The following is a 20,014-nucleotide window of genomic DNA, read 5'->3' as shown; positions in this document are numbered from 1 at the left end:
CACCGCCAACGGATCGAGTGAACCCAACCTCTTAAACTATCGGACCGCTGCCCGCAGCATCAGCAACAACACTGCACCACAACAACACCAGCCCTTTGTATCATGAGCTCTTCACCTTTAGACGACCGGGAGAGCGGGTCCTCGCGGCGGGGTGTACCCCTCCTGGGTCACCCGCCAAAGCACCCAGTCCCAAACGGGGGTTGGAATTGCCTCCTACAACACGTAGTCAGGTCGTTTTATTCCAATAAAAGTAAAAAAAACAAGAGCAAGAGTGAGAGTGTCAGAGTGTGTCCCCACAATGTTGCGTGGTCTATTTCCTATTCTTCTTCTCCAACATTCTAGTTCTAGCTGGTTCCAAACGGTACATGCAAACAGGTGACATTTGTTGCTACAGAGGTCAAACTGAAGTCAAACCACATCCTGCCTCGTATGTCTGGCTCTAGGTAGGGGGCCCCTTTGCAAAAGGTGAGCATGTTGCAAGAGAGGCCTGCTGCACAGTAGTTTTTTTAACACAACACAAAAGTTTCCATCAGACAGTATATTTCTATCAGACAGACAATATAATGGTTATATAGGTCCTTTAGCTAAAGCATGAATATGTTATAGGCGTGAATAAATGATGTGCTGGCATATATTTCCTAAGGAAATGCACTTTTGAAATTGAATGCAAAATGATAGGAAGCAATGTCCATATAAGTGCGCATAACTGGACTGCAAGGGTAATAAGTAACGTCCATATGAGGACTGATGGGCTGGAGAGCAGAGTGCGTTTACATGTACCTCCTGGTGGCCCAACAGTTTAGAGCAGGATAACAGCTGACTGATATAAAGTTATAACAGGTTAGTGTGATGGTTTAGAGCAGGATAACAGCTGACTGATATAAAGTTATAACAGGTTAGTGTGATGGTTTAGAGCAGGATAACAGCTGACTGATATAAAGTTATAACAGGTTAGTGTGATGGTTTAGAGCAGGATAACAGCTGACTGATATAAAGTTATAACAGGTTAGTGTGATGGTTTAGAGCAGGATAACAGCTGACTGATATAAAGTTATAACAGCTTATTGTTAGTGTGATGAGCTCCATGTAACAACATGCAATAAGCATATCCAATGACATCACTAAACAGTGTTGGTCTGCGCTGACATGCAGTAATGTACTGATAGCATACACAGGCTATTATCACATGTTATATTATGGTATTATTACAGTATTATATTATGGTATTATTACATTATTATAGTATAAGTACATTATTATATTATATTATTATTACATGGTATTAATATATATATATATATATATATATATATATTCTGACTATATTAAGGCAGACTTTACAGTTGTCTCAGTGGTGTGCGTGTGCGTGTGTGTGTGTGTGTGTGTGTGTGTGTGTGCGTGTGTGTGTGTGTGTGCGTGTGCGCTGCGTAGAGGTAAACCTCAGTTTTCCCCGAAACCACGTGACCCGCACTGAGAGGCTCCTTTTGAGGCGGTGTTTTTGTGTTAGCGTTGGGCCGCCAATGAAGCTCCTTATCATACACCGTGTCTGTTGACTCATTTGTATGAATTCACATCCGCCCAAAGCAGTTTGGTACGTCGTGTGTGTGTGTGCGTGTGCGTGTGCGTGTGTGTGTGTGTGTGTGTGTGTCTCCTCCGTCTCTCTGAGCGTCAGATCGGTTCCGTTCTGGACTTCCTCATCTGAGCGTCTGTCGCAGCCAGCAGCTCTTCTTTCTCCGCTTTTAAAACCTTTCACCTGATTAACTTGTTTTATCAACACTTTAACCTCCGTTTCTTCACTTACATTTACACTTTTATAACTTTATACCGTATGGACGCGTTTTAATCACGGAGTAGATAAGGTAAGATACGTTCAAGGGGGGGGGGGTATTATACACACGACAAGCATATCTTTTCATTTATATTGGTTCAAAATATTAACATACTATTTTAAATGAAAGAGGCTGGGGTTTAGTTGTATATACTTTGTTTATGTTGTTCAGTAGTATATGCCTACATGAGGCCGTAAAGCAGTTAACTGAGCTGAGGTGGGTCCTCGGTAGTCTGTACTTGGCAAGTCCGGACTTTCAAGTACAGACTTCCGAGAACGCGAGTACGCACCTGCGATCAATTTGACCGTTCGCCAGAGTTTGATTGACAGGCAATCTGATCAATCAGAACGCTCCTATTATCGAGTAGTTAATGTCCTCCATTTTGTCCGACATCTCTCCGACATACCGGCCGGGGCTATCAGCAGTGTTAACTCAGCTGCTCAGTGTTTACTTTGTTAGAAACTTCTAGATATTATTTTTTAATTCAGAGCTCAATATGGTAAAACGGTGTTGTCATGGAACCTGCAACACTGACAGCAGATATAGTGACCGAGTTGCCAACGTCTTTTTTTTCCCTTTCCCGAAGCCAACTAGGAACATTGAAAAATGTTTACAGTGGATAAAGTCGGTCATTATGCGTGACACAGCCTGCAATAAGTACGACCAAGGGTAGAGGGTGTTCAGCACACACCAACAGTGAGTTTAAGCTCATGTAAAACGTAGTCCTATACAGTTACCCTTGTTGACACTTGCAGTGCGAATCCACCAGTCTCCTCTCTTTTAAGTCGACCTCGAAATTGACAATATGACGAGCGGCAGATTTCCGTTGGCTGGGATAAACTTCTCCCTTAACGCTGATTGTGCCTATAATGTTATGTAGCCAAAATAAATGATCTGAAAGTTTATGCTTCAGTCAGGATTCACACTTTCATTTATTCTGACAATTTAGATTTGTTATATTTCAATAGAATAAATTATCTAACAATGTAAACAAATTAAGTAAAGAGTTAGCAGCAACATGACCGTTAGTCTTGGTAATAGATAGCTATTTACCTGTACTATTTTTGTATATTATGACGCTATGTACATAAGATCCAGATATGAAGGCATAAGCCTTTTGTTTTTTCTTTAAAGAAATGCTTCCTTCGAGATAAGATAGGCTAAAGTCGTCTGGTATATCGCCTAAATTCCCAACTTCCATCTTCACGTTACAAGCCAGCTGATGTCGGACTTGACAGCAGAACCCGCCCCCGAGACAGGGGGGCGTGGCTAGAACGCTCCTGGCGAACGGTCAATTGGAACAGCAGCGGACTCGATGATGCATTCTGGGATATTTAACGGTCCCGAGTCCACACGAGTCACCTCCGATGCATCCTCGGTGGAACGGCCTCATCGAGAACGCATCGAGAACACACACGGGTTTTACGACAGTACTCGCGTACTCGCGTACTTGGAATTGGAACAGTGCTTGGGCCACCACTGGTGACGTTTATCGAGAACGCAAGTACACGAGAACACACGAGAACGCGAATTGAGAAACGGAAGTACGCACTTCCAAGTCCGCCATCTTGGAGCGGTCGACCGCTCCACTCACTGTAATCTGTTTGGTGCAATGAACTGTCAGCGCATTTAATTAATCAAACCTCGCTGAATACCAAACTGATGTTCACACGGGTTGTTCTGCTGCAAAGGTCATACATGTAGCTATGATACAGACACACGGCGGGTTTTAATATTCATAGTGGGCATAAACAAGACTCCTTGACAAAGCAGATTGGTACGTCGTGTGTGCGTGTGTGCGTGCGTGTGTGCGTGCGTGTGTGCGTGCGTGTGTGCGTGCGTGTGTGCGTGCGTGTGTGTGTGCGTGTGTGTGTGTGCGCGCGCGCGTCCTCCTCCGTCTCTCTGAGCGTCAGATCGGTTCCGTTCTGAACTTCCTCATCTGAGCGGTCTGTCGCAGCCAGCAGCTCTTCTTTCTCCGCTTTTAAAACCTTTCACCTGATTAACTTGTTTTATCAACACTTTAACCTCCGTTTCTTCACTTACATTTATACTTTTATAACTTTATACCGTATGGACGCGTTTTAATCACGGAGTAGATAAGGTAAGATAAGATAAGATAGACAGTTTACTACCGTTTATATTGTCTTTAGGTTACTGGTATATAATAATAACCAGTTTACTACCGTTTATATTGTCTTTAGGTTACTGGTATATAATAATAAGTTTACTGTAGAGAATACATCGTTAGTTCATGTTTTACTGCTTTACTGACCTGTGGTAAATTCAACATTGCGTTCAATATTCAAGTGATTTGTTTGTCTTGATGCTCAGAATGAAGAGAAGGACTTGACAGAAGTACTTTCAATGTGCTGATATTTAAAAGGTTTAATATTTGTGCGTATTGACTGGGGATTGACAGTTTTATAGATCCTATAGTAGCCTGTTGCTGGACTGTACCACTTTCACAGGGGGGTTCCTGTGGGTCTAGACTCGATTCCTATGGCTTAAACCACAGCTGGAGCCAGAGAGAGAGCCTGGAGGGAGAGAGAGAGACCCGTTGGTCATAAGAGGATACCCTATCGATGTGTTGAGCTTCACCAGTTGATTTATATGGAATCTGTGGTTCAGTAAAGTGGCAGAATTCAGACTTTGTTCCAGTGGAGAAATGATTCTAACGTTCTTCACTTTTAATTGTACCACAATGCATTTATTAAGTCTATTGTATATCTTTTTTGTGTTGTAGTTTAAGCACAGTTACAGTCTCCAAGGTGTTTAATTCTCATCTCTCAGTTCTCATGTGCTGTACACATCTGTACTGTAGTGAGGGCAGTGTGGGTATGTTGTTGTGGGGTTCATATTGATGGTCTATGACGTCCATAACGCTTTAGTGTGACGCAGTCACAATGATCTTCTCTCTCAATAAACAGCTAAAGTTTAGAAGGCAAATGAAGTGATGGATGAGTTGTGTTTGTGTCCAGGTCTCCAGTCTACTATGGATGAGGAGAGAGAGGAGGGGGGTCCTACCTCTAAGACCACTCTGTCTGGGGAACATGGCCACCGGAGCAAAGCTAAGAGGTAAGAAGAGGATCTCTCTGTCTGTTGTCCATCTCAGAGCTCAGCAGTGATATCTCATGACTCCATCTTTAGTCTGAGAACAACTGTGTGTGTTGTGTTGAAGCCCAGAGCAGCAGGAGAGAGCAGACTCCCCTGGACCCAGCCATGTCTCCATGAAGAGCATACGTAACCTTTTCAGAAAAAAGAAGCCAATTTATGAACAAAGGTAAGAATTTATCAGATTTTATAGAAATACAGTGTCTATCCTACAGCCATAAACCCTTGTTTTTCTTGAAGAGTCCAGCAGGAGAGAGCAGACTCCCCTGGACCCAGCTGTGTCTCCATGAAGAGTGACCGCTCTATGGATAGACCTCCTGAATTTAAAGATGGAAATCAGTCTATTGAGAAGAGGTGAGGACGAGTGACCGGTTGAGGCATGGACGAGGGTTTCTTCAGCGATGAAAGATCGGGGGGGGTGAGATTATTTTTAGGTGAAAAAGGGTTTTAGTGATGTGGTTGACATGGTGGTAATGAGAGGAGGGATAAGGGTGTTTTAGTGATGTGGTTGACATGGTGGTAATGAGAGAAGGGATAAGGGTGTTTTAGTGATGTGGTTGACATGATGGTAATGAGAGAAGGGATAAGGGTGTTTTAGTGATGTGGTTGACATGATGGTAATGAGAGAAGGGATAAGGGTGTTTTAGTGATGTGGTTGACATGATGGTAATGAGAGGAGGGATAAGGCTGTTTTAGTGATGTGGTTGACATGGTGGTAATGAGAGAAGGGATAAGGGTGTTTTAGTGATGTGGTTGACATGATGGTAATGAGAGAAGGGATAAGGGTGTTTTAGTGATGTGGTTGACATGATGGTAATGAGAGAAGGGATAAGGGTGTTTTAGTGATGTGGTTGACATGATGGTAATGAGAGGAGGGATAAGGCTGTTTTAGTGATGTGGTTGACATGGTGGTAATGAGAGAAGGGATAAGGGTGTTTTAGTGATGTGGTTGACATGATGGTAATGAGAGAAGGGATAAGGGTGTTTTAGTGATGTGGTTGACATGATGGTAATGAGAGAAGGGATAAGGGTGTTTTAGTGATGTGGTTGACATGATGGTAATGAGAGAAGGGATAAGGATGTTTTAGTGATGTGGTTGACATGATGGTAATGAGAGAAGGGATAAGGGTGTTTTAGTGATGTGGTTGATTATTAAAACAGAAACTACGTACCCACGTACTCATGCCTTACGATTTTAGCTGAAATGCTTTTCACTTCCTTTACACTTACGTCATGCTTTTTTGTTGTCCTTTCTAACCCAATGCTACCGGACCAATGACTTCTGTGGAATCAATTAGTTTGTAGCGGAGTAAAGGTCCAGTAAGTTAGGACTAGTGGTCTTCCTTATGGGCCAGTTCAACGTTGAGAGGGTGATACCAGGTGGTATCACTCAAACAGTGTTTGGAATAACGCTGTTTAAAAGAATGGCGTTAGGTAACGCCGTTATTTTTTCAGTAACGGGGTAATCTAACTAATTAGTTTCCATCGTAATTAAAATCCGTAATTAGTTTCCGTCGTTACAACGGCGTTATCGTTACTGAACGTTAAATGTGGTGCGTTACTATGAATTGATTGAAAGAACTGCGTAATCCGAACGCACCCCTGGCTCCATACACACACTGCTAGTGAGGAGACCAGGTGGGTTAACAACAAGATAAGCGATTACGATTGGCTAAGGCAGAGTCATGTTTCATGGTAGCCAATTTATGAACAAAGGTAAGAATTTATCAGATTTTATAGAAATACAGTGTCTATCCTACAGCCATAAACCCTTGTTTTTCTGGAAGAGTCCAGCAGGAGAGAGCAGACTCCCCTGGACCCAGCTGTGTCTCCATGAAGAGTGACCGCTCTATGGATAGACCTCCTGAATTTAAAGATGGAAATCAGTCTATTGAGAAGAGGTGAGGACGAGTGACCGGTTGAGGCATGGACGAGGGTTTCTTCAGCGATGAAAGATCGGGGGGGGGTGAGATTATTTTTAGGTGAAAAAGGGTTTTAGTGATGTGGTTGACATGGTGGTAATGAGAGGAGGGATAAGGGTGTTTTAGTGATGTGGTTGACATGGTGGTAATGAGAGGAGGGATAAGGATGTTTTAGTGATGTGCTTGACATGGTGGTAATGAGAGGAGGGATAAGGATGTTTTAGTGATGTGGTTGACATGGTGGTAATGAGAGGAGGGATAAGGATGTTTTAGTGATGTGGTTGACATGATGGTAATGAGAGAAGGGATAAGGATGTTTTAGTGATGTGGTTGACATGATGGTAATGAGAGAAGGGATAAGGGTGTTTTAGTGATGTGGTTGACATGATGGTAATGAGAGAAGGGATAAGGGTGTTTTAGTGATGTGGTTGATTATTAAAACAGAAACTACGTACCCACGTACTCATGCCTTACGATTTTAGCTGAAATGCTTTTCACTTCCTTTACACTTACGTCATGCTTTTTTGTTGTCCTTTCTAACCCAATGCTACCGGACCAATGACTTCTGTGGAATCAATTAGTTTGTAGCGGAGTAAAGGTCCAGTAAGTTAGGACTAGTGGTCTTCCTTATGGGCCAGTTCAACGTTGAGAGGGTGATACCAGGTGGTATCACTCAAACAGTGTTTGGAATAACGCTGTTTAAAAGAATGGCGTTAGGTAACGCCGTTATTTTTTCAGTAACGGGGTAATCTAACTAATTAGTTTCCATCGTAATTAAAATCCGTAATTAGTTTCCGTCGCTACAACGGCGTTATCGTTACTGAACGTTAAATGTGGTGCGTTACTATGAATTGATTGAAAGAACTGCGTAATCCGAACGCACCCCTGGCTCCATACACACACTGCTAGTGAGGAGACCGGGTGGGTTAACAACAAGATAAGCGATTACGATTGGCTAAGGCAGAGTCATGTTTCATGGTAGCCAATCGGAGCGAGTGTTTTTACACACAAGCCAGGCCACGGGCACCACACACACACACACCAAACAGATCCGAAGAAGCAGCAGAGATGTCGAGTCCGGAGCAATCCAATGAAAAGTTGGCATTTTTAAGGTGGAGATATAAGCACTACTTCATTGAGGTCAAAGGCAAGAACGTGCATGTATAGTGTACATTATGTCCAACAGCGAATACTTTGTCGACAAATCTAATGAAGCATCTCACAACGACACACGCATCTATAAAAAAAAAAAAAAAAGCTTTTATTTTTTACAGTACTTACTTATACAGTACTATTTATTTTTACTTTTATTATAGAGTAATTCAGTTACTAACTCTGTTACTTTTTGGAACAAGTAGTGAGTAACTATAACGAATTACTTTTTAAAAGTAACGTTCCCCACACTGCACTCAAATATAAAAGGCATCGGTTTGCATTTGTCCCTCCTGCCCTAAAATAATGGATTAAGAAGCTCTTAGTTCCTTATAAAAGGATCACCAGCCATTGTCCAACCAATGAGAATTTGGTCCAACAAGTGCATATCGATTAACCGACCAGAACCTGACAGCCCTAGAGATTATAGAGGTACAGCTTCTATCAAACGTCCATAAATCCTGGTTCTTGTTTTTCCAGAAGAGCCCAGCAGCAGAGAGCAGACTCCCCTGGACCCAGCTGTGTCTCCATGAAGAGTGACCGCTCTATTGATAGACTGATTAACTTTAAAGATGGATGCCCCTCCACAGAGGAGAGGTAGGAGTTTCAAACAGATGATGAAAACAGACCAGTTGGTTGTTGTCATGACTATATCGATTCTATATCAATGTTTACAAGTCATGGGAAATACAATAGTGTGTGTGTGTGTGTGTGTGTGTCCCACAGACCACACCAGGCGAGGTCAAAGGTTACCAGTGCTCAGTCTGTACAGCAGCATCAAACAGAGCTGATCAAGGTGTGTGAATGTCCAACAAGACATTTGACTTTAGCTCTACATGAACATTAAGAAAGCATCTCTTGTGGAGCTAATAGTCTCCAGGCTTCCCTCTTCAGACCAGCGGGGCGTGAATCCAGGACAGATGCTTCTGATGTCCTCAGTGAGTTCAGAGTAAAGTTCTCTGTGATGTTTGTTCTGTTCCAGAGGGCTGAGGAGAACGCACACGCTTTTCTAGACAAGGAGCTGAAGAAGCTATGGAGGGTTCACTTCCCAGATTACCCACAATGCTCAGAGAGTCAGAGGGAGGAGGAGGAGGTGGATGATAAGAACAAGGAGCAGAGGAGGCGCGCCATAGAGGGAGTGGTAGACATCACAAAGCTCTGCCTGATGGAGATGAACCAGGAGGAACTGGCTGACACACTGTGGGGCGGTAAGAAACTCTTATTTAGAAGACAGAGACAATTATTTCAAAGGGCAGAAGAGACTCTTATCTCCAAAACAGAGAACAAATTCTAATTCTGATTAACAGTATGAGACTCTTATTTGTTCTGCTCAGATTAAATTACATATCTTGAGATATCTATAGATATCTATATATCTATATTATATATATATATATATATATATATACATATAAATATTTCTAACTTTAATGTTAAAATGGTTTTATCCAGATGTGAAGGTTTATTGTTGGGGTATCAGGTTAAAGAATGTTAAACATCATCATCACCAGCACCAAATCATCCGACCACATCACCCCCGTTCTCATCCAACTACACTGGCTCCCTGTCCAACACCAGGTTGACCTTAAAGGTCCCATGGCATGAAAATGTCACTTTATGAGGTTTTCTAACATTAATATGAGTTCCCGTAGCCTGCCTATGGTCCCCCAGTGGCTAGAAATGACGATAGGTGTCAAGCAAGCCCTGGGTATCCTGCTCCGCCTTTGAGAAAATGAAAGCTCAGACAGGCTGATTTGGAATTTTCCCCGTATGTCGTCATAAGGGGCCAGGTTACCGCCCCTTTCTCTGCTTTGCCCGCCCAGAGAATTTGGTCCGCCCATGAGACAATGAGCTAGGACCGTGCAAGCGCCACATGTGTGTGAATACACACACTGTAACGCAAGGGTTGTACACTTCTTTGTTATTTGGATAACCGTTCTGCTGTTGGTGTTATGGAGCATAACACGCAACATAATAACGCAAGCTTGCGTAAAGCTCCCATTTGGTGAAAAGACTAAAATGCGTCGAGTTCTCTGACGTCTCTGGTACTTCCACAACGAGACTCGTAGTGGGGGTTATCTCGGCCATGGTTGAGAAGGAATTGGGGGAAAGGAACTTTACCCCAATTCCTGCTGAAGAGAGTTTTGGAAAATACACCAACGGAACTTTTTTTTTTTTTTTTTTAACAAAGCATAGTAGGCAATGTCTTTGTGCGCATAGAATCTCCTTGCTTCTGAAATGCGTGAACATCTCTGCCCAGCACTCGTCCGCTGGTTTTCCATCAGCATTCCACTGTGCGACCATCCCTGGAGCGTATGCCCTCACACATTGTTGAAATCATATGCTGAATGCTTTATTCTTTCTATGTGGTTTTTAGTTAATGATCAGGCTATAGTAAGACCACGTTAGCTATGTAATCGCTGGTGGTTGGTGCCGGTGGAAACCGGGACATTTTAGCATCCCGACAGGCTTTTGTTGGGCCCAGGGACACGCAACTCAAAATCAGGACTGTCCCGGCACACGGGGACGTCTGGTCACCCTAGGCTAATTGCATGAGCCAATACTTTTCAGAATCGCGCGGCAGAGGTCAGACTGCCAACACTGCCCTCTGAGCTTTAAGACGATGCGCCCTCGCCACATCCGTCAGTTTTTGTGAATGGGTGTTTGTCATGGCAGAATCTGCGCTTGTAGTAGCATAGTCTTACTAAAGTTAACTTTAGTAATCTTTAGGAGTTAATCCAGCATTTGCATATTATTAGCCTATTAACAACACAATGTAGGCATGTCTATTCAAATAGCCTACAACCTTAAATAACCAATTAAGCTTATCAGTGACTTTATTCATCTAGTTATAGAAAATAATGCCTTCATCTGTTAACAATGCTTTTGTTTATTAACAATGAAAGTCGCTCATCATAAAGACTAGTGGAAAAAACCCTGAGTGGACCTTTCGGCTATAGGCCTGCAAGATTAACCCACTTTAACATTTTGTTTATATCAAATAAAAATATGTTTGGGGGGCGGGCCTGCGTGCGTATTTGAAGTGAGCTGAAGGTAGTGGGGGCACATCAGCCAGAGCAGTGTGTGTGTGTGTGTGTGTGTGTGTGTGTGTGTGTGTGTGTGTGTGTGTGTGTGTGTGTGTGTGTGTGTGTGTGTGTGTGTGTGTCTGCTGCCTGCTGCTCTGAACCAGCTCTGAACGTAACAGATGCTACTGATTGTGTCACAGGAAGAAGGATAGCACAGTTGTTTGTCTTATTTGATCTGACGTGTCAGTGTTGTGTTTTGGCTACCAAAAACCGCCGATCTGATCCTAAACCAGCTTTGGCGGTAAACTGCCCAAGCTGGCAACCCTGGCCACACCCCCACCCTCCACCTTGCCCGCCTCTCTCCTCCTCATTAGAATTTAAAGCTACAGACACAGAAACGGCATGTGGAAAGCTCATTGTGGGACTGGCTCGTAGTGGCTGTCATTCTGCACCAAGGCTGAATTTGGGGAAAGAGACTTTGGATACAGTATAGGGGACTGCTAAGACCTATATAAAAGTATCCAAAAAGTGGCATGCCATGGGACCTTTAAAACCTTCTGCTCACCTACAAAGCCCTCTAGTCTAGTAATTTTATGCCAAAATGGGGGTCAACCTAGAACAAATTGCAACAGATGCAAACCCAACTAATTTTGTATCCTAAATATGTCCTGAGTAAGGAAAAAAAAGACCAGAAGAATCCCATTAGGGGAAAGTTTCGAAAAACACTCAAATATATCACCTATATAAAAATAGGCATATATCATATGCCTATTCATTATTTTTCTCACGTGAATAGGGTAAAAACTTTAACATTTAGATATCACTATGAAAATGACTGAGTTGATTACTTACATCAAGACAAACAAATGTATTAAACGTTTTTGGAAATTGCTTGTTGCCATGGGACGTACAGTGCATAATCTAATTATGTATGTGCTAATTTGCATAAACACAACAGATCTAAACATTGGGTATAGCCAGGTGAAAAAGTCTTGTAGAATCTTGATGAAATCTTACAGTAAAAGACTACAGAGGCAAACAAATGTCACCACCGGGGGCAGAGATTCAGTCATTCATTCAAGGTCCTCTAATTAATTATTAGAGGATTATAATTAATTAATTAATTAATGCTCATGGGAAGCCTAAATGGGTTCCATTCAGACCTTATCATTAAGAAGAGATTTAAGAATTTTAAGAAGAGATTTAAGAAGAGATTCAACAAGGCTTTACCCAATGCTTAGATTTGTTGTGGTATTTATGCAAATTAGCACACACATAATTAGATTATGCACCGTTTGCCCATGGTAACAAACAATTAAAAAAAACTTTAACACATTTTTTGTTTGTAATCAACTCAGTAATCAACTCAGTAATTTATCTAAAGGTTAACATTTTTACCCTAGTCACGTGAGAAAAATAATAAATAGGCGTATGAATAGGCTATATTTGGGTTTTTAGAAACCTTCCCCTAATGGGATCCGTCAGGGCTTTTTTTTCCTTACTCAGGACATATTGAAGATACAAAAACAGTTGAGTTTTCTTCTGTTGCGATTTGTTTGACCTTTTTTCATTAAATGACAATTTGATAATTTGGATAATTTAACAGGAAATATTGACCTGTTTCCACTGATGCCACCATCCGCTAACTGATTTCTTCTGTTGTTTTTCTCATTTAGGATCTGCTGCTGTTGAGTGCCATCATGAAATCAAGTCTCATTTGAAGAAGAAGCTCAACAATGTGTTTGAGGGAATCGCTAAAGCAGGACATTCAACACCTCTGAATGAGTTCTTCACAGAGATCTTCATCACAGAGAGAGGCAGTGGAGAGGTCAACCAGGAACATGAGGTCAGACTGATTGAAACAGCTTCCAGGAAACCAGTCAAGGAGGAAACACCAATCAAATGTGGAGACATCTTTACACCCCTACCTGGACAAGATAAACCAGTCAGGACAATTATGACAACTGGAGTGGCCGGCATTGGTAAAACCATCTTAACACACAAGTTCACTCTGGACTGGGCTGAAGGCAAATCCAACAACGACATACACTTCACATTTCTCCTCACTTTCAGAGAGCTGAATTTACTGAAAGGGAAAGAGTTTAGCTTGGTGGAACTTCTTAATCACTTCTTTATTGAGACCAAAGAAGCAGGAATCTGCAGATCTGATCGGTTCCAAGTGGTCTTCATCTTGGATGGACTGGATGAGTGTCGACTTCCTCTGGACTTCCAGTACACCCCGATATGGACTGATGTCACAGAGTCCACCTCGGTGGACGTTCTGCTGACAAACCTCATCAGGGGCGACCTGCTTCCCTCCGCTCGCATCTGGATAACCACACGCCCTGCGGCAGCCAATCAGATCCCTGCTGAGTGTGTTGGCATGGTGACAGAGGTGAGAGGGTTCACCGACCCACAGAAGGAGGAGTACTTTAAGAAGAGATTCAGAGAGGAGACGGTGGCCAGCACAATCATCTCCCACATCAAAAAATCACGAAGCCTCCACATCATGTGCCACATCCCAGTCTTCTGTTGGATCACTGCTACAGTTCTGGAGGACTGCTTCAAAACATCCCAGAGAGAAGAAGAGATGCCCAAGACCGTGACTGAGATGTACAGCCACTTCCTGTGGGTTCAGTCCATACTGGGGGACAGGAAGTATCATGGCAGAGCTGAAACAGATCCACACTGGAGTTCAGAGAGCAAGGAGATCATTGTTTCTCTGGGAAAACTGGCTTTTAACCAGCTGGAGAATGGCAACCTGATCTTCTACGAGGCAGACCTGGCAGCGTGTGGCATCGATATCAGAGCAGCCTCAGTGTACTCAGGAGTGTTCACCCAGATCTTTAGAGAGGAGTGTGGGCTGTACCAGGACAAGGTGTTCTGCTTTGTCCATCTGAGCCTCCAGGAGTTTCTGGCTGCCCTTTATGTCTTTAAGCACTTCATAGACACTGGGGTCAATCTGCTCTCAGAAGAACAACCAAACTCTGGGGAAGATAAACTCCTCCTCCTCTACCAGAGTGCTGTGGACAAGGCCTTACAGAGTGAGAACGGACACCTGGACTTGTTCCTCCGCTTCCTCCTGGGCCTCTCTCTGGAGACCAATCAGATTCTCCTACGAGGTCTGCTGGGAAAGACAGGAAGTGGCTCAAAGACCAATGAGAAAACAGTGTCTTACATCAAGGAGAAGATAGATGGAGATCTCTCTCCAGAGAGAAGCATCAATCTGTTCCACTGTCTGAATGAGCTGAACGACCGTTCTCTAGTGGAGCAGATCCAATATTACCTGACATCAGGAAGTCTCTCCACAACATCTCTCTTTCCTGCTCAGTGGTCAGCTCTGGTCTTCATCTTACTGTCATCAGAAGAGGAGCTGGACGTGTTTGACCTGAAGAAATACTCTGCTTCAGAGGAGGGTCTTCTGAGGCTGCTGCCAGTGGTCAAAGCCTCCAAAACATCTCTGTAAGTTCACTAATAACATGTATTACAATACACAGAACACTATATACATAAAATTTAATATAATATATATATTATATTATATACTAGAATATAAAAGGTATAATAAAATACAAATCGTATCTGTACGTTCACTAATAACATGTATAACAATACACACAAGATAATATATATAAAACTAGAAAATAAAAGTTATAATAACCTAGAAAACATCTCTGTACGTTCAGTGATAATGTATTATATTACGCACAACACAAAATAATTAATACTATGATATAAAAGCAGTAACGATTTGTTTATTTAACAAACTCCCCAATCATAACAATCATAAAAAATTAATGATAATAATTAACAGTTATTCGCCGAAGGCGAAGTGAATAGTGTTCACGGATTCACTACTCACAGAGCCTGAGGTGAATCATTGTTTTATATGAACTACACGTGAACACTCCAAAAATAAACAAGATTACACTTTTTTACTTTTAGGGGAAGACAGAAGGGGGAGAGGGGGGAGGGACAGAGGGGGGAGAGGGACAGAGGGAGTACACACAACGAAAACATACATAACAGTAGAATATAAAAGTTATGATAACATAGAAAACATCTTTTGAGGTTAACTTATAACATCTCAATATACACAACGTCATATTGTGTAACCAAGGTGAAAAGTCAAACTCAAAAGCTCTATTATGAAATAATAATTAAAGAATGAATAATAATTGTTTATCAATAATTAAATGCACCTTTAAATATGTTGCTATAAGTATAAATAAATAGTTATTGATGAGGTTACATGCATAAATATACGTTCATTATTAATAAAAGGTGACCCACTATTTTAAAATGTTTAACCTTGTTCAGTAGTTTGGTTATATGGACGCTTTGGATTTAACCAATAGGATGCGTTGATACAGAGACTTCAGGGTCATCTGGGGGAAGGGTGAGAGGTCACGAGTGAGAGAGGGAGGAGACAAAGGAGGAGAGGACTTTATTCTCTGTAGAGATCGCCCAGCTAAATGATATTTAAACATTTACTTATTAGTTGTAACCAGTAGCGGCGCCAAAGAATTATGATTGGGGGAGCTACGGGGGCTAGATTGTTTATAGCAGGGGCTAATACATTTGGACTATTCACGGAGCCTGAGGTGAATCATTGTTTTATATAAACTACACGTGATCACGTGACATAAACAAGATTACACTTTTTGCCAGGATTTATTAGTTTTTATGAGCGGTTTATTAGTTTTTATTAGCGTGACGCGACGACCGTTACGCGCTCCCCAATATCCCAAGTTTGAGATCTCAATCTCGGGATATTGTCCAATATCCAGAGATAGAAAACCAATCAAATTGCTCCATCTTAGGAGGTTCACGTGTAGCATATACTAAATTTAAATATCCAGTGTTTTAAACATTAGTTCAACTAAAAACACTTTTCTAATAAAGATGAAGACAATAACTTAATTATGTTAAAAGTAAAAGTTACACAGATTATTAAATTAACATTTATGGATTGAATGTATTTCAATTAATAAAACATCTCTAATTATAGTTTTAACACATCCTTTTATGTTAACAGTAAAAGATGTGAGATATTTTAATCACAGTTCCTAACATGTTGTGTTTATTGTGTGTGAAGGCTGGATGGCTGTCATCTGTCAGAGAGATGCTGTGAAGCTCTGGCCTCAGTTCTCAGCTCCAACTCCTCTAGTCTGAGAGAGCTGGACCTGAGTACCAATGATCTGCAGGATTCAGGAGTGAAGCTGCTCTCTGCTGGACTGGGGAGTCCACACTGTACACTGGAAACTCTCAGGTCAGTTTTACTCAATAGTCAAACAGTTACAGAGGGGGGGGAGGGACAGAGGGCGGGATGACACATGTGCACGAGCACACAAGAAAAAAAAAATCATCCGTGCCGCGAAGCGGTTTTCTATTTAAGCAATAGATCACGACAGGCTGTGAAATGTTCTCATTATAGTCACCACAGTCAAGGGGCGTTGTCCGTCCCTCCACTGCACGTCGGGACGGACAACGCCCCTTAACTGTGGTGTAATGAGCACATTTCACTGACTGAAGTGATCTATTGCTTTTATAAAACGGTTACGTAAGTATGGCGAAATGAAAGTCATAGATACCCTCAATTTTGAAAAAGCGAGCTTGGTAGCTCGGTTCGCCGGCAATTTAGCCTACTATCGAGTTCACTCGATAGTAGTGAACTCGATAGTAGTGAACTCGCCTGCACCTCCGGCTGCAGGCGCCCTGCTCGCTGAGAAGGTGCCGTCAGAGAAGCTGTGTGAGAAGTAGTGGTGGCTCGTTCACGAACGAATCAGTTTGAACGAACGACTCTTTAAAACGAACAAACCAACCTGATTCGCCGCTCTCGTTCGTCGCTGTTCGTCTCGTTCGTTCTCCGAGACTCGACTCCCAGCTCCGCCCACTAGTCGCTGAGTCGCACTGACTCGCGAGTCGCCGTTCGTTCACTGACTGTGTTTAGCGGTGAAGACTCGAGGACTGAGAAGTCACGAGAGTCAGCCGGGCAACAACATCCCGATTCTAACCATGAAGCGCTCCTCAGCTAAAAGGAACTTAGTTAATGTTGTGTTGATTGATGACCGTTTGCACCATTGCACGATCGTGATTCGTTTGAGAATGAGAATGAGGGAGGAGCTGAGTCTGACCGACTCAGTGACTGAGAATCATGATTCACCGCTACCGGAAACGCGAACGAACGAATGAACGAACGAACGACTCTTCTTGGCGAACTGACCGACGTGAACTGATTCATTCAAACGAATCATGAAATCCACCACTAGTGAGAAGGGGAAAGGGGAGGGGGGGGGACAGTTCACCTCTGGGTCTCAATAACGGACAAGGGGGGGACGGGGGTCCACTGTTAGCGGATTGAAATCCTTATTGCAGCCTGCAGGGTTATGTGATCAACATACGGAGGAACGCGGTCGCTGAGCTGCCCCAACATGAGACGTTAAACTCAGCTAGAACCGCCGCCCACCACGTCCACCATCATCCAAAACGTGATGTCAACAGACCAACAATAGTCAGAAAGCCTACAGAGACTATAGATAGTTAATGTGACGATCACGTTATTAAAAATAGACTTGGAGCAATGATTTACAAACTATCTTTTTGGGAGCATGCTTTTGCAAGGAGTTCGCCGCCCCTCCTGCCCATATGGACGGCCCGGTACAGAGCAACACTCTAATGGAATGAGTGGCTGAAGTCAGGCACACCTCGAATTTCTTGCAATTGAGAGGGGGGGGGGGGGGGGGGCGCTCGGAGGGGGTCTCACCCGGGGTGTAATTCAATGTAGAACCGCCACTGCCTACCATCCATCTGTGTCCATTCATGTGAACAGATTCACTCACTTTAAAAAGGTTTAAGTTCATGTTTTGAATGCATAGGGGGCAGTGCTTCATTTGAGCCGGAACACGCTGGAACATGTTCCAGCACCTCCTGGGTCACTGAAAAATGAATCGCCTAAATGAAAAAAAACAATTACTGTTTGTGTGTTGAGTGTGGTTTTCTGTCTAGTTAGTCTTTATTCCCTGTTGAAGTTCCACTAAAATCTAGTGTTTGCATTTTAGGTTTGAGGTGAAAGATGGTAAAGAATGTGCACCCCTTTACCCTTTAGTTGTTTTTTTACTCTACTCTAAAACTTTACAGATTTAATGATCAAACAGTTGCACATTCCGAGTTTCTGAGTTCTGAGTTCCACATCAGAGGACGTTGAAAAGATTTACCTCCAGAAAAGTAATAGGTCACACACACGTGTGTGTGTGTGTGTGTGTGTGTGTGTGTGTGTGTGTGTGTGTGTGTGTGTGTGTGTGTGTGTGTGTGTGTGTGTGTGTGTGTGCAGCTTGTCTGGCTGCCTGGTCACACAGGAAGGCTGTGCTTCTCTGGCCTCAGCTCTGAGCTCCAACCCCTCCCATCTGAGAGAGCTGGACCTGAGCTACAATCACCCAGGAGACTCTGGAGCTGCGCTGCTCTCTGCTGGACTGGAGGATCCACGCTGGAGACTGGACACTCTCAGGTATGGAGAGGACAGCTCTCCACTCAGGGACAAAGTCTCCTACAGGGATTCAAGCCGCTGCTAGATGAAGCGGTTTGAAAAGGAAGCTGTAACTCATGTTGTGTAGAACGTGATGAGACAGCAGATGATGAAGGTGAATGTTTCAACATGCTGCTCTCACTTTGTTTCCCCCCCAGTGTGGAGCACGGTGGAGTGTGGAGGCTGAAACCAGCTCTAAAGAAGTGTAAGTGTCTGTTTGATTCATCACAACACACACTCACTATTGGGATGGAAAGTCCATCCACACAGCAGGAGGTGACGTCCGCTCATTCACATGTGGACTTGTGTATCCGTATGTGTAGCTATGTTTGCCTGTGTTGATGTGTGTCTAGTATGTTTGTGTAGGTGTGTGTACGTATGTGTACATGTCTATGTACTGTATGTATGGACCAGGTCTATGGTACCAACAGTTAGTTTCCAGCCTGTATGTGAGCTCAGCTGGTTCAGTCTGTTGTTTACACAGGTGGATCACAATGGATGTGTATTGGAACCTTTCAAAGTCGAATATCTTGAAAAGTATGTAGAGTATAGCTTAGATATTACAGAGGATTAATCAGCTCATCGTGATGAACGTTTTGATGTATAATATGTGTATGTCGTGTAAATATTGCGGGAGTAGATTCAGTGTACACATTTTTCATTGTTTTGACTGGGACAACCACTCACACACACATGGGATTTACATTTACGTTTAACTTAAAACATCTTATAAACAATATGCATTACTATTTCTAAAGCTATAGCACACTAGTCCACTATAGTAGCTATCATCTGATATGATTTAGTCTTTCTATGTTCATTTTTGTAGAGAAGATGAACGTGAAACAGGAAGAACAGTACTAGTGATGATGATGAGGATGATGATGATGAAGATGATGATGATGAAGATGATGATGATGATGAATATGAAGACCAGTTCAGTAGCAGTAGTAGTAGGTGATGGAGGCGTAGTAGGCGGGTTCGCTTGCATAATCGCTCGAGTTGGCGGCCAGTCTGTTTCATGGTGCGGAGTTCCGGGGTGTACCAGGGGGCGGAGTTAGTGAATGAGACAGAGGAAGTCTTCCAGGGGGAAAGGGAGTCAAGGGAGTCAGAAAGGATGGAGTTGAGCATGATGGCATAGTCGTCAGGGGAAGAGGGGGCAGAGTCAGGGGGGAAGGCAGAGGACATGAGCTGGGAGAGTGAGAGTGGGTTGACTGGTTTGATGTTGCGGTAGGAAATGGAGCGCTTTTTGGGATTATGGGGTGAGGGTAGAGGAGCGGAGAAGAGGATGCAGAGATGATCAGAGAGTGGGAAGGGGAGAGGATGGGGGTTAGATACGGGTAGGGAGGCGGAGCAGACTATGTCGAGGATATGGCCTTTGGTATGGGTGGGGAAGTCAATGTGTTGGGTGAGGTGGAAACAGTCGAGAAGGGAGAGGAGGTCAGATGT

General features: G+C 43.0%; 1 protein-coding gene across 1 annotated transcript; it reads left to right on the top strand.

The window, feature by feature from the left end:
• The first annotated feature begins 3,722 nt into the window (after positions 1 to 3,722).
• LOC311370761 (NLR family CARD domain-containing protein 3-like) lies at positions 3,723 to 19,420 on the top strand. The gene is made up of 10 exons (XM_084489079.1): positions 3,723 to 3,930; positions 4,808 to 4,904; positions 5,008 to 5,109; positions 8,495 to 8,611; positions 8,741 to 8,810; positions 8,997 to 9,222; positions 12,717 to 14,502; positions 16,139 to 16,312; positions 18,374 to 18,547; positions 18,724 to 19,420. Exons 2-10 carry the CDS (start codon positions 4,822 to 4,824, stop codon positions 18,905 to 18,907), a joined length of 2,916 nt encoding a protein of 971 aa, XP_084345205.1. The 5' UTR covers positions 3,723 to 3,930; positions 4,808 to 4,821; the 3' UTR covers positions 18,908 to 19,420.
• The last annotated feature ends 594 nt before the right edge of the window (positions 19,421 to 20,014 follow it).

The sequence above is a fragment of the Micromesistius poutassou genome (assembly GCF_964030765.1).
Source record: "Micromesistius poutassou genome assembly, contig: SCAFFOLD_4072, whole genome shotgun sequence".
Taxonomy (NCBI): domain Eukaryota; kingdom Metazoa; phylum Chordata; class Actinopteri; order Gadiformes; family Gadidae; genus Micromesistius; species Micromesistius poutassou.
Note: the sequence above shows the minus strand (reverse complement) of the source record. Positions and strands in the feature narration are given on the sequence as shown.